This window comes from Myotis myotis, unplaced genomic scaffold, assembly GCF_014108235.1.
Source record: "Myotis myotis isolate mMyoMyo1 unplaced genomic scaffold, mMyoMyo1.p scaffold_m19_p_9, whole genome shotgun sequence".
Lineage (NCBI taxonomy): Eukaryota > Metazoa > Chordata > Mammalia > Chiroptera > Vespertilionidae > Myotis > Myotis myotis.
Genome location: NW_023416401.1, coordinates 57,155,829 through 57,167,890, shown reverse-complemented (window position 1 = coordinate 57,167,890; position 12,062 = coordinate 57,155,829). Strand labels below are relative to the sequence as shown.

Here is a 12,062-nt window from a genome sequence, read left to right as displayed (position 1 = left end):
TTGGATTCCCGGTCAGGGCGCATGCTGGGGTTGTGGGCTCGAACCCCAGAGTAGGATGTGCAGGAGACAGCTGATCAATGATTCTCTCTCATCATTGGTGTTTCTATCTCTCTCGCTTCCTCTCTGAAATCAATAAAAAAATGTTTAAAAATAAATAAAGATAGCAAGCAAGCACTGTTGGCTACAATGTGAATTTTATCATTCTTACCTTATTCCAAGATTATCAAGATGAGATTCATCAAGATTGAACAGTAATGAACCTGTGATTTCCTTTTCTATGGAGGAAAAGGTAAAAAAGAGATGAATGATTTCAGTATTTACAACATATGATTTTCAATTTCTTTTCATTTGAACCCACCAGAATTTACTCAGATTAACATTTATTGAGTGCATCCACTACAGGCACCGGACTGTGGCACTTTTCTATTTGCATCTGAGAAGGTCTTACTTTTAATTAGAAAGGCTTTTATAATAAATCAGGTAAACATTTTTTAATTAATTGAGTAAATTATTTGCAAGGAAGTCCAGCTGCAAAACTGGCAGCTTCCTCCTAAAGCAGTTAAGGTTTGGGATTGGGATAGGGAAATCCTATTGTTCTTAGAATTAATCAGGTCAAACCCACAGCCTGAGGGATGGCCAAGTGTTGATTTAGTTCTAAAACCTTCAAGTAAAGCACACAATACTCTGTGTTTTGAAAGACTTACATATATGGTTTTTCTTTCTCTTTCTATATAATTAATTCTAGTCCTTCCTGACCTCAGATTCTAGAACTCTGGACTATTTATTTTCTAACAAACAAAAATCTTTCTAAAGGTAATGATGATTACCAAAGGGGAGGTGGAGGTGGGTGGGAAATATTTTTTATAAAAAGATCTATTTTTCACAGTCACGTAAAAAGAAAGAAAGAGAGAGAGAGAGAGAGAGAGAGAGAGAGAGAGAGAGAGAAGGAGGGAGAGAGAGAGAGGGAGGGAGGAAGGAAAAGAAAAAAGAAAAGGTGCACAGCCAGCGTGGCTCAATGGTTGAGCGTTGACCTATGAACCAGATCACGGTTCAATTCCCATTCAGGGCATATGCCCAGGTTGGGAGCTCGATCCCCAGTGGGGGCGTGCAGGAGGCAGCCTATCAATGATTCTCTCTCATCATTGATGTTTCTATCTCTCTTCTCTTCCTGCCTCTCTGAAATCAATAAATATGCATATTAAAAAAAATTAGGCAATCTCAGAAATCCAAACAATACAAAAATATCAAATATCAAAACTTACATTCTCCTGATAACCACTGTTAACATTTTGGATATCATTCAAGACATTTACCTATGTAATTACATAATTTTACACAAATAAAATTACAGTTTATAATCTACTTTTCCCCATTCTACTAACAATTTCATTAATATTGGATTACTCATTTCTTCTATTATCAATCTTTTAAAAATATTTTTATTATTTTTTAGAAAGAGACAAAGGTAGAGGGAGAGAGAGAAACATCTGTGAGAACCATTGAGCAACTGCCTCCAACAATGCCCTGTACCAGGGATCAAGCCCACAACCTAGGCAAGTGCCCTGACGGGGAAAACTAGTAGAACCAGCAATGCTTTCATGCAAGGGATGCCACCCAACTCACTGAGCACACCGGCCAGGGCACCTATCACCTACTATCAACCTTTAAACATTTTCCAAACTAAACTTAAAAATCAGTATTTTTAGCCCTAACCGGTTTGGCTCAATGGATAGAGCATCGGCCTGCGGACTCGAAGGGTCCCAGGTTCGATTCCCGTCAAGGGCATGTACCTTGATTGCAGGCACATACCCAGTAGGGAGTGTGCAGGAGGCGGCTGATCGATGTTTCTAACTCTCTATCCCTCTCCCTTCCTCTCTGTAAAAAAAAATCAATAAAATATATATTTTTTAAAAAATCAGTATTTTTACAATTACTTTTGAGACAATGTCTTTTTCTGTTTCCTGGCCGGTTGTCAATAGTCTGTTCTTGTGTTTTGCTCATTTTTCCATTCTTTTCCCCTCCCTCTTAGTTGATTTTATAACTTTGGGAATACTCTCCAATTATTTTTTTAAATATATTTTATTGATTTTAGAGAGGAAGGGAGAGGGAGAGAGAGAAAAAAACATCAATGATGAGAGAGAATCATTGATTGGCTGCCTCCTGCACGTCCCCTACTGGGGATCAAGCCACAACCCGGGCATGTGCCCTTGGCCAGAATCAAACCTGGGACCCTTCAGTCCCTAGGCCAATGCTCTATCCATTGAGCCAAACCAGCTAGGGCTCCAATTTTTTTTATTTATTTATTGATTTGTTTGTTCCTTTACTGTTGAGGGGAATCCAATGGTTTTTGAAGAGAACACTTGTTAAGGTATAGTTGGCATGAATTCTGGAATCTAAAGACCTCTTTAAAATCAAACTCTGCCTTTTTCTAGCTGTGTAACCTGTGGAAAGTTAGTTAACATATTTGGACCTCAAACACATCCCCTGTAAAAATATATATATTATAGCCTCTGAATTTCAGGGTTCCTGTAAGACTGTATTTCATCATGAGGAAAAGGACCCCAGCACCTTGTGCTGAGTTTTGTCATATAAAAACAAATTTGGACTTAGAAAGACTGCTGCAGTAGGGAGAACAATCCAATCTCAAAAATAAATAATCAGCTCAAAATCTAACAGAAACCCTGGCCGGTTTGGTTCATTGGATAGAGCGTCCGCCTGTGGACTGAAGGGTCCCAGTTTTGATTCCGACCAAGGGCATGTGCCCGGGTTGTGTGGTCGATCCCCAATAGGGGCGTGCAGGAAGCAGCCAATCAATGATTCTCTCTCATCATTGATGTTTCTCTCTCTCTCTCTCTCTCCTCTCTCTCTCTCTCTCTCTCTCTCTCTCTCTCTCTCCTCCTCTCTCTCTCTCTCTCTCTCTCTCTCTCTCCCTTCCTCTCTGAAATCAATAAGAATACATTTTTAAAAAATCAAACAGGCCCTAACCGGTTTGGCTCAGTGGATAGAGCGTCAGCCTGTGGACTCAAGGGTCCCAGGTTCAATTCCAATCAAGGGCATGTACCTTAGTTGTGGGCACATCCCAGTAGCGATGTTTCTCTCTCATCGCTAACTCTCTCTCCCTCTCCCTTCCTCTCCATAAAAAATCAATAAAATATATATATTTTAAAAATCAAACAGAAAATGGTGGTGTTGTTGTTTTAGTCTAAAGGAGAGGCAAGCGGAGATAAGCAGAATCTTTGAAGGGTATTGGACCCCAGTGGGGTCTGACAGGGCAGTGTCCACAGGAAAAGCTGACCAGGGGGCATATTTCACTTGTGCAGTGTTTGCTCAGTTTTGGAGGCAAACAAGAGTTAGAGAAGCCTGACTAAAGTGTGGTCAAGACAAAGCAGGTAGTAAGAAATGAGCAACTGCAAACACTTGATCTGTTTTTACCGATTAAAAGCATGCAGTGTCTCGTATTGGCATTAGACGGTGGACTCAAGAGAACAGGTCATTTTGAAAGTTGATGAATTAATCTACAGAACACCACTGAAACAGAGAGGCAACATAGCCAATCACATTTTGGAGACAGAAACTGTAAAACTACTTCATCCCCACTTGTTACTTCTCAAAGAAAAATTCCAATCCCAGTAGTGGAGGAAATTAAAACGGGGAGAGGGGAAAAGAGAAGTACAATTTCTATACACATCAAGTTATCTTTACGTTGGACCACTGAAGTTCCTCCCACCCTAGTCCCCCAGCCTAGGCAAACAGGGCTGCAGCCAACATTGCAAAAGTTCACAGAATATGCAAATCACACCACCTCTCTACTGAGGACAAAGCCAGATAAATTAAGCTTCACAGGCAGTAAGGGGAAGTTGAATAGATTTCAAGTGGATGGATGAGTCAGTCAAGTTGCTTAAAACTCACAACCTGCACACCTCCCCATGTGACATGGCCGAGTGGTGGGCTGCTGGGCGTCCAGAGACCAACTGAACAACCCCAGTGTCCAGATTTAGCCAGAGAAACTGGTTTTGGAGAAGAAAACATGATCATTACCAAGCTCTGCAAGTAGTCAACAAACATACATTGACCCCTAATTGGAATGCTATTTCCCAGGAATTCAGAGATTAACCCAACAAGTTCCATCCCCTTTGGGAAATCCCCAAGTTTTGGGAAATGGGTGTGTGTAAGGAAAGAGAAACTAAGAAGCATCAGAATATACTCTTAGCAAACAGAGCTTTAATGTGTGCCAGGCACTGTTCTAAGGGCTTTACAAATATTTATTCATTCTAATGGGGAAATGGGTGTGTAAAGGAAAGAGAAACTAAGAAGCATCAGAAGACACCCTAATGGGGAAATGGGTGTGTAAAGGAAAGAGAAACTAAGAAGCATCAGAATACACCCTAATGGGGAAATGGGTGTGTAGAGGAAAGAGAAACTAAGAAGCATCAGAAGACACCCTAATGGGGAAATGGGTGTGTAAAGGAAAGAGAAACTAAGAAGCATCAGAAGACACCCTAATGGGGAAATGGGTGTGTAAAGGAAAGAGAAACTAAGAAGCATCAGAAGACACACTAAAGGGGAAATGGGTGTGTAAAGGGAAGAGAAACTAAGAAGCATCAGAATACACCCTAATGGGGAAATGGGTGTGTAAAGGAAAGAGAAACTAAGAAGCATCAGAAGACACCCTAATGGGGAAATGGGTGTGTAAAGGGAAGAGAAACTAAGAAGCATCAGAATACACTCTAACGGGGAAAGTGTTCAAGCGCTGCGGGCTCTCCAAGCCTGGTTGGCCTGGATGACAGCAATCCTCTGGCCAAGGTCTGGGGAAAAGGGTCTTCTAACCAAAAAAGGGACCCGATTCCGGTCGGGGCGCGGGCCGGGGTTGTGGGCTCAATGCCCAGTGTGGGGCGTGCAGGAGGCAGCCGATCAACAACTCTCTCTCATCATTGGGGTTTGATCAACGATTCTCTCTCATCATTGGGGTTTCTATCTCTCCCTCTCCCTTTCTCTCTGAAATCAATTATATGTATGTACATCTATATATCTATCTACACAGATATATAGATAGATGACAGATAGATGAAAGAAAGAAAGAAAGAAAGAAAGAAAGAAAGAAAGAAAGAAAGAAAGAAAGAAAGAAGAAAGAAGAAGAAAGAAAGAAAAGAAAAGAAAAGAAAGAAAAGAAAAGAAAAAAGGAAGGAAGGAAGGAAGGAAAGGAAAGAAAAAGAAGAAAAAGAGAAAAGAAAAGAAAGAAAAGAAAAGAAAAGAAAGAAAGAAAAGAAAAGAAAAGAAAAGAAAAGAAAGAAAGAAAAGAAAGAAAAGGAAAAGAAAGGAAAGAAGAGAAAAGAAAAGAAATCTCTAGAGTCTCACCTGTCCGGCGCCGGGGTGGCAAGTCCCTGAAGACTTAGACCGATTGCCCCACGCAGCTTCATAAGCCCCAATGTTAGCTTCCTTCCTACGGGACCCCCATTCCTGACGCCCCACTTCTCCTTCCACCATCTCAGAGTATCACCACCTCAGGCGCCCCCGCCTCAGGTCCGTCCCCTCTGCCGCCTCCCACGCCAGGACTCCCCCGCCTCAGGCCCCCTTCTCAGAGGCTCTCCGCCTCAGGTCACCCCTCCCTGGCGCCCCCGCCTCGAGTCCGTCCCTCTGCCGCCTCCCGCGTCGCGTCTCGCTCCTCCGCTTTGGGTCCTCTCTGAGGCCCCCTGCTCACTGCCCGCGGGCGCCCTTCCTCAGGCCTGCGGTCACCGCCTCGGGTCGCCGTCCCCCAGCCCCTCAGCCCTCTAGCCCTGCTACCTCGGATGTGGTCCAGCAGTGCGGAATCCTCGAAGCCATTGCGCTTCAGAAAGAGGCACACCTGCTCCGGGTCCCAGGTCTTGTGGTCTGAGGGTAGGGGATCCGGGGACCCCTCCGCCGCTTTGAAACGGGTGTTCTGCGGCGTCCTTGGGCTGCTATCGCAGCGGGGCCGCTTGGGGGGCTGCTCCGAATTGGCTCCCTGCATGGTTCCACACAGCGGCCGGCGCAGCACAGTCAAGAACCGCGGCGCTCAGCTCTCGCGCAGGCGTACTGACCGCCCGACGCTGGCAGCGAGTCCTTTTAACGTTGCCAGCCTACTGGCCTTCTGCGCAGGCGCCCTGACAGCACAGCCCTTGGGGGCAAGACAGCCCAGCCAGTTCAGCCGCCGGTCCTTTGCGCAAGCGCACTGACCAGCCAGAGGTCCTCTACTGAGCCCTGGGCGTTTAAGGGAAACTGAGCGGCGAGAAGCAAAACTCAGGGTGATGCTAATAAGGACAGGCGCGAGAAAAGATTGTGCCCCCTACCCGTGGAAGTCAGGCCACCGTCCGTAGCAGGAGCTCTTAAGGTGAGTTGAGGGTACTTTCCTCCAAATGAGTACCCCAGACTTACCGGTGTTTCAGATGCACCAGACTGAAAAGAATCCGAAAAGGCCATCAAGGCTTCCAGCATCTTTCCAGTTAAGAGAAAAAATGGGCAAGAAGCTGAACTGAAAGACCCTGGAATGATTTCAAATTTGATGTGAAAATGTCTTCTTGCATTTCACAAGTTCTACAGTATTGCTGGCCCGTGAGAGGGCTCTATCCATGAATAGGGGATGCCTATCCATGAACTCTTAGCCTATCTTCAGGTTTCCATAGGGAAGCTGACTTCAAATTTCTCTCTAAAAGAATCCTCAACCCCTCTCTCCATTCTAGCCCCCTGCCCAGAAGAAAGAAAGGGGCCAATCTGATTACTTACAATTATCTTTAAGTACTTTTACTACCGGTTGGTAACAGCTTGAGAAAATGGCAAGCATCTCCCCCTCACTTTAGCCACTCTGGGACAGGACCCAAAGTTCCCTATAAATCCTGGTCTATGTGATTAACTGGTAAAAGGACAAGTACTACCACTACTAAAGCCAGTACAACTTTATATCAACCCAGCCATAGACCCAGCTAGGGGATGAAGGATGAATGAGGCAAATAATCAAACAGTATGAAATAGCAGGCTAAAGGTAAACAAAATACTCTTAGCAAACAGAGCTTTAATGTGTGCCAGGCACTGTTCTAAGGGCTTTACAAATATTTATTCATTTAAATAGCACAATGACTTTAGGATATAAGGTAAAGAGAAAAAATTAAATAATTTGCCAAAGATCACACAGCTAAAAAGTGATGAAACATAGAAGATTCAAATCCATGCAATCTAGCCTGGTTCCAAAATCTTTGCTCTTAATCACTTGCCAACAATTGTTTGTTAATGAGAGTTTTGATATAAACTTATTTTACATTAGTTAAATCAAAATTTTGTATGGCTTCCTTGTCCTATAGACCTGTAGGGGAAAGTATAGAGTGATTTACTGGCCCTCAATCTGCACAGAAGGGCCAGGTCCGGAAAACCACACCCATAAGCCCTAGAATAATTTGAGAAAAGACCAGACAGTTGTCAAGACTTGTGAAACCGAAACAAGAGGGTAAAATAACAAATAACATACATCTGAAAGACTTACATTTTAACTTGGAAACGGCTGGTTTGAAAACTTGTATTTATAAGATTTGTGAGGAAATCTGCCCTGACAGATTTCCTAGTAAGATAAAAGCAGGTGATATAAACATTTAATCCCTGGGTTTGCTCAAAACAAATTGCTTTTCAGAACTTTAATTTTCCATTTGTTTTTGTTTGTTAAAGAATGTAATTTAATGCCATATTTATTATTTCCCCTCTAATCCCCTACTTTCTAGGGGCCCTCAATCTTCTGATGGCTGGGTACTTGCTCAAGCCCCCGTGAACAAGTGACAGAATTGAATTTTAAAGCTGACTCCAAAACTTGGGCACTTTCTAGATTGTCAGTGCATTTAACTCCACTTACAGTCCTGGTGTTCTTATTCCATCCATACTCCACAATCTGGGAACAAATACTTACTAAAAACAGTCTCTGGCCCTAACCGGTTTGGCTCAGTGGATAGAGCGTCGGCCTGCGGACTGAAGGGTCCCAGGTTCGATTCTGGTCAAGGGCATGTACCTTGGTTGTGGGCACATCCCCAGTGCGGGGTGTGCAGGAGGCAGCTGATGGATGTTTCTCTTTCATCGATGTTTCTAACTATTCCTCTCCCTTCCTCTCTGTAAAAGAATAAATTACATATATATATATATATATATATATATATACACACACACACACATATACATATATATACACACATATATATATGTATACATATATATATGTATATATATATATTTTTAAAACAGTCTCTGTGCTTGGTTCATATTGAGAAAAATAAGTGCTTAAGCTCTCCTCTGATCTCACCATATTAGGACTAGAAAAGACTATACATTCAATTAATTTAAGACCCACTGCTTGATGACCTTGAATATTCCGAGCAATTCTTCCCTGCCCTTCCCCAGCTACTTTCCACCCATCCAGATGAGCTAAGCAGTTTTGTTTCTGGCAGCATTAACGTGTGGTTTTACATCTCTCCCCAACTTCATCTTCAACCAGTGCTGCTGGATTTCAGTGCCAGTCCTGGTCCCTTATCACTTCCTCTTCAACCTTTACTAAACCTAACTTCCTCAAGACATTATTTTTTACCCATCTGCCCAAATCCCAAAGCCAAGCGAAAATTCATTTTAAAAGAAGGTGTTTGCACTACCCGTGTGGCTCAGTGGTTGAGCGTAGACCCATGAACCAGGAGGTCATGATTCTAATCCCTGTCAGGGCCCATGTTGGTGTTGTGGGCTCAATCCCCAGTAGGGGGCATGCAGGAGGCAGCTGATCTATGATTCTCTCTCATAATTGATATTTCTATCCCTCTCTCCCGCTCCCTTCCTCTCTCTGAAATCAATTAAAAAAACATATTAAAACAAAAGAAAGTCCAGCTGGTGTGGCTCAGTGGTTGAGCATTGACCTATGAGCCAGGAAGTCATGGTTCAATCCCTGATCAGGGCCCATACTGGGATTGCAGGCTCAATCTTCGGCTGGGGCTTGCAGGAGTCAGCTTACCTATGGTTCTTATCATTGATGTTTATGTCTCTCTCTCCCTCTCCTTTCCTTTCTGAAATCAATAAAATATGTATATGTTTTAAAAGTATTTTCTTGTCTGATAAAAATAATGCTCAACTCTCTAGTTGGGTAGCTCAATTGGTTAGAGCATCATCCTGATATGGTCAGGGTATATGCAAGAATCATCAATGAAAAGTGGAGCAACAAATCTCTCTCTCTCTAAAATAAATAAATCAATAATTAAAAAAAAATAAATAGCCCTAACTGGCATGGCTCAGTGGTTAGATCGTAGGCATGGAAAATTGAGGGTCTCAGGTTCAATTCCAGGTCAAAGGCACCTACCTGGGTTTCAGGTTTCATTTCCAGCCCCAGTCAGGGTACATGCAGGAGGCAACCAAACGATGAGTCTCTCTCACACTGATGTTTCTTCCTCTATCTCTCTCCTTTGGCCGCAAGGCAGCCAGGGCCATGAGGCAGACAGGGCCGCAAGAGCCGAGGCAGCCAGGGCTGTGAAGGCCTACTCTTGCATGAATTTCGTGCATCAGGTCTCTAAGTAATAATATAATTAGCAATAATAAATTTATATGTTAGAAGTTGTTGCTCTGGGAAAAATAATTTTTTAAGAGGAGAGGAGGAGACCTAGCTGGGTGGTTCAGTTGGTTGGAGCATTATCCTCTATACTGAAAGATCCTGGGTTTGATTCCTAGTCAAGGTATATACCTAGGTTGTGTGTTCCATCTTTGGTCAGAGCTTGTATGGGAGGCAACTGATCAATGTTTCTTTCCCTTCTCCTCTACCTAAAATCATTGTAGCTAGTCAAGCGTAATGAAGTTAACTAGAAGAGGACGTTCTGCCAAGAAAGGACGGGAGCCTGCAAGCAGGCCACGTCAGAACAAAGTCTTGCAAGCAAGACTTATTGTTTAGGGGCAGAACTTTCCTTGAGGTGATAAATAGTCCATGAGAGCATGGAAAGTTCAAGGGAGGGTGCACTGCTGCAGGTGGAAAGAGTCTTTGTATAATATAGGAAATTAATAGTTAAATGTATAACTTACCTCAGATGATCTCATAAGCATGCTTGTTAATCATTGTTACTTGCTGTACTCCATTGTTATTTGCTGTACTCCCCAAATAAAAGCCATGAGGGCTTTAGGGGCTTTGCTACTTGCCTGACTAGCAATAGCCCTCTGCTTCTCTAAAGTCAATCCTGCATGCCAAGCTCATCTCAGCGTCACTGTTCACAAAGAACATCAACAATCATTAAACATGTCCTTGGGTGAGGATCTATTTATATAAAAACCCTGGGTGTAACACGTCATGTCCGAAGCTCGACCAACCGGAGGGAAGTCAATCCTGTAGGGGTCGCCTTGGAAATGGCTGCGCCCTCCCCGAGCTGTTTCCCGCGAGGGCAAGGTTTGAGGCAGGAACCCACCCTCGGAGCGTGGAGGCATATCTTTATAAAGTTTTAATATATTATATTAGACCTTTCCATCATTTTCCGACGTCCAAAATGTCGAAGAGAGGACGTGGTGGGTCCTCCAGGGTGAAGTTCCGGATTTCCCTGGGTCTTCCGGTAGGAGCTGTGACCAACTGTGCTGACAACACCGGAGCCAAAAATCTGTATATAATCTCCGTGAAGGGGATCAAGGGACGACTGAACAGACTTCCTGCCATCGGTGTGGGTGACATGGTGATGGCCACAGTCAAAAAAGGCTAACCGGAGCTCAGAAAGAAGGCACATCCAGCGGTGGTAATTTGACAACGAAAGGCATACAGGAAAAAAGATGGCATGTTTCTTTATTTTGAGGACAATGCAGGGGTCATAGTAAACAATAAAGGGGAAATGAAAGGTTCTGCCATCACAGGACCAGTGGCAAAAGAGTGTGCAGACTTGTGGCCCAGGATTGCATCCAATGCTGGCAGCATTGCATAATTCTCTGGTGTATTTGTAAAGGAAAAACCCATTAAAATTGATGACATGAAAAAAAATATTATATTAGAGGTCGTGGTGGTACTGTTTTACCCACAGCGTTTACAGGAATTGCTACAGATTTACTCCTCGGTGGAAGGACCTTTCATTCCCAATATAAATTACCAATTCCATTAAATGAAACTTCAATTTCTAGACTTGATATAAACAGTGAAGTTGCTAAAACTATTAAAAAGGCCCAACTTCTCATTATCGATGAATGCACCATGGCATCCAGTCATGCTATAAACGCCATAGACAGATTACTAAGAGAAATTATGAACTTGGTGGGAAAGTTCTCCTTCTTGGAGGGGATTTTCGACAATGACTCAGTATTATACCGCATGCTAGGCAATCAGCCATAGTACAAATGAGTTTAAAGTACTGTAATATTTGGGGATGTTTCAGAAAGTTATCTCTTACAACAAATATGAGATCAGAGGATTCTGCTTATAGTGAATGGTTAGTAAAACTTGGAGATGGCAAACTTGATAGCAGTTTTCATTTAGGAATGGATATTGAAATCCCCTGTGAAATGATTTGTAATGGATCTATTATTGAAGCTACCTTTGGAAATAGTTTATCTATAGATAATATTAAAAATATATCTAAACGTGTGTCCAAAAAATGTCCAAAAAATGAGCACGTTCAAAAATTAAATGAAGAAATTTTGGATATACTTAATGGAGATTTTCACATATATTTGAGTGATGATTCCATTGACTCAACAGATGATGCTGAAAAGGAAAATTTTCCCATCGAATTTCTTTCTTTTTTTTTTAAAAAAAATATATATTTTATTGATTTTCCACAGAGAAGAAGGGAGAGGAACAGAGAGCTAGAAACATCGATGAGAGAGATCGATCAGCTGCCTCCTGCATGCCCCCCAGTGGGGATGTGCCCACAACCAAGGCACATGCCCTTGACCGGAATTGAACCCAGGACCCCTCAGTCCGCAGGCCAACGCTCTATCCACTGAGCCAAACCGGTCCGGCCATCGAATTTCTTTTTTTTTTTTTTTAATATATTTTATTGATTTTTTTACAGAGAGGAAGGGAGAGAGATAGGGAGAGTTAGAAACATCGATGAGAGAGAAACATCGACCAGCTGCCT

General features: G+C 42.8%; 1 protein-coding gene and 1 pseudogene across 2 annotated transcripts in view; one reads left to right on the top strand and one right to left on the bottom strand.

Annotated features, from left to right (window-relative positions):
* The window catches only part of SAMHD1 (SAM and HD domain containing deoxynucleoside triphosphate triphosphohydrolase 1), a 66,633-nt gene extending 60,577 nt beyond the window's left edge, over positions 1 to 6,056 (bottom strand). Inside the window, exons 1-2 of one of the 2 annotated variants that reach the window (XM_036322312.1) lie at positions 5,782 to 6,056; positions 209 to 275 (exon numbers count right to left, since the gene is read on the bottom strand). In XM_036322312.1, coding sequence (XP_036178205.1) covers positions 209 to 275; positions 5,782 to 5,986 — 272 coding nt within the window. In that variant the 5' untranslated portion in view covers positions 5,987 to 6,056. Of the gene's footprint in view, positions 1 to 208; positions 276 to 3,432; positions 3,461 to 5,781 lie in introns of those variants that run through there. The other variant, XM_036322313.1, reaches the window with a different exon arrangement.
* Positions 6,057 to 10,484: 4,428 nt separating this feature from the next.
* On the top strand, positions 10,485 to 10,969 carry LOC118663129 (annotated as a pseudogene).
* Positions 10,970 to 12,062: the final 1,093 nt, after the last annotated feature.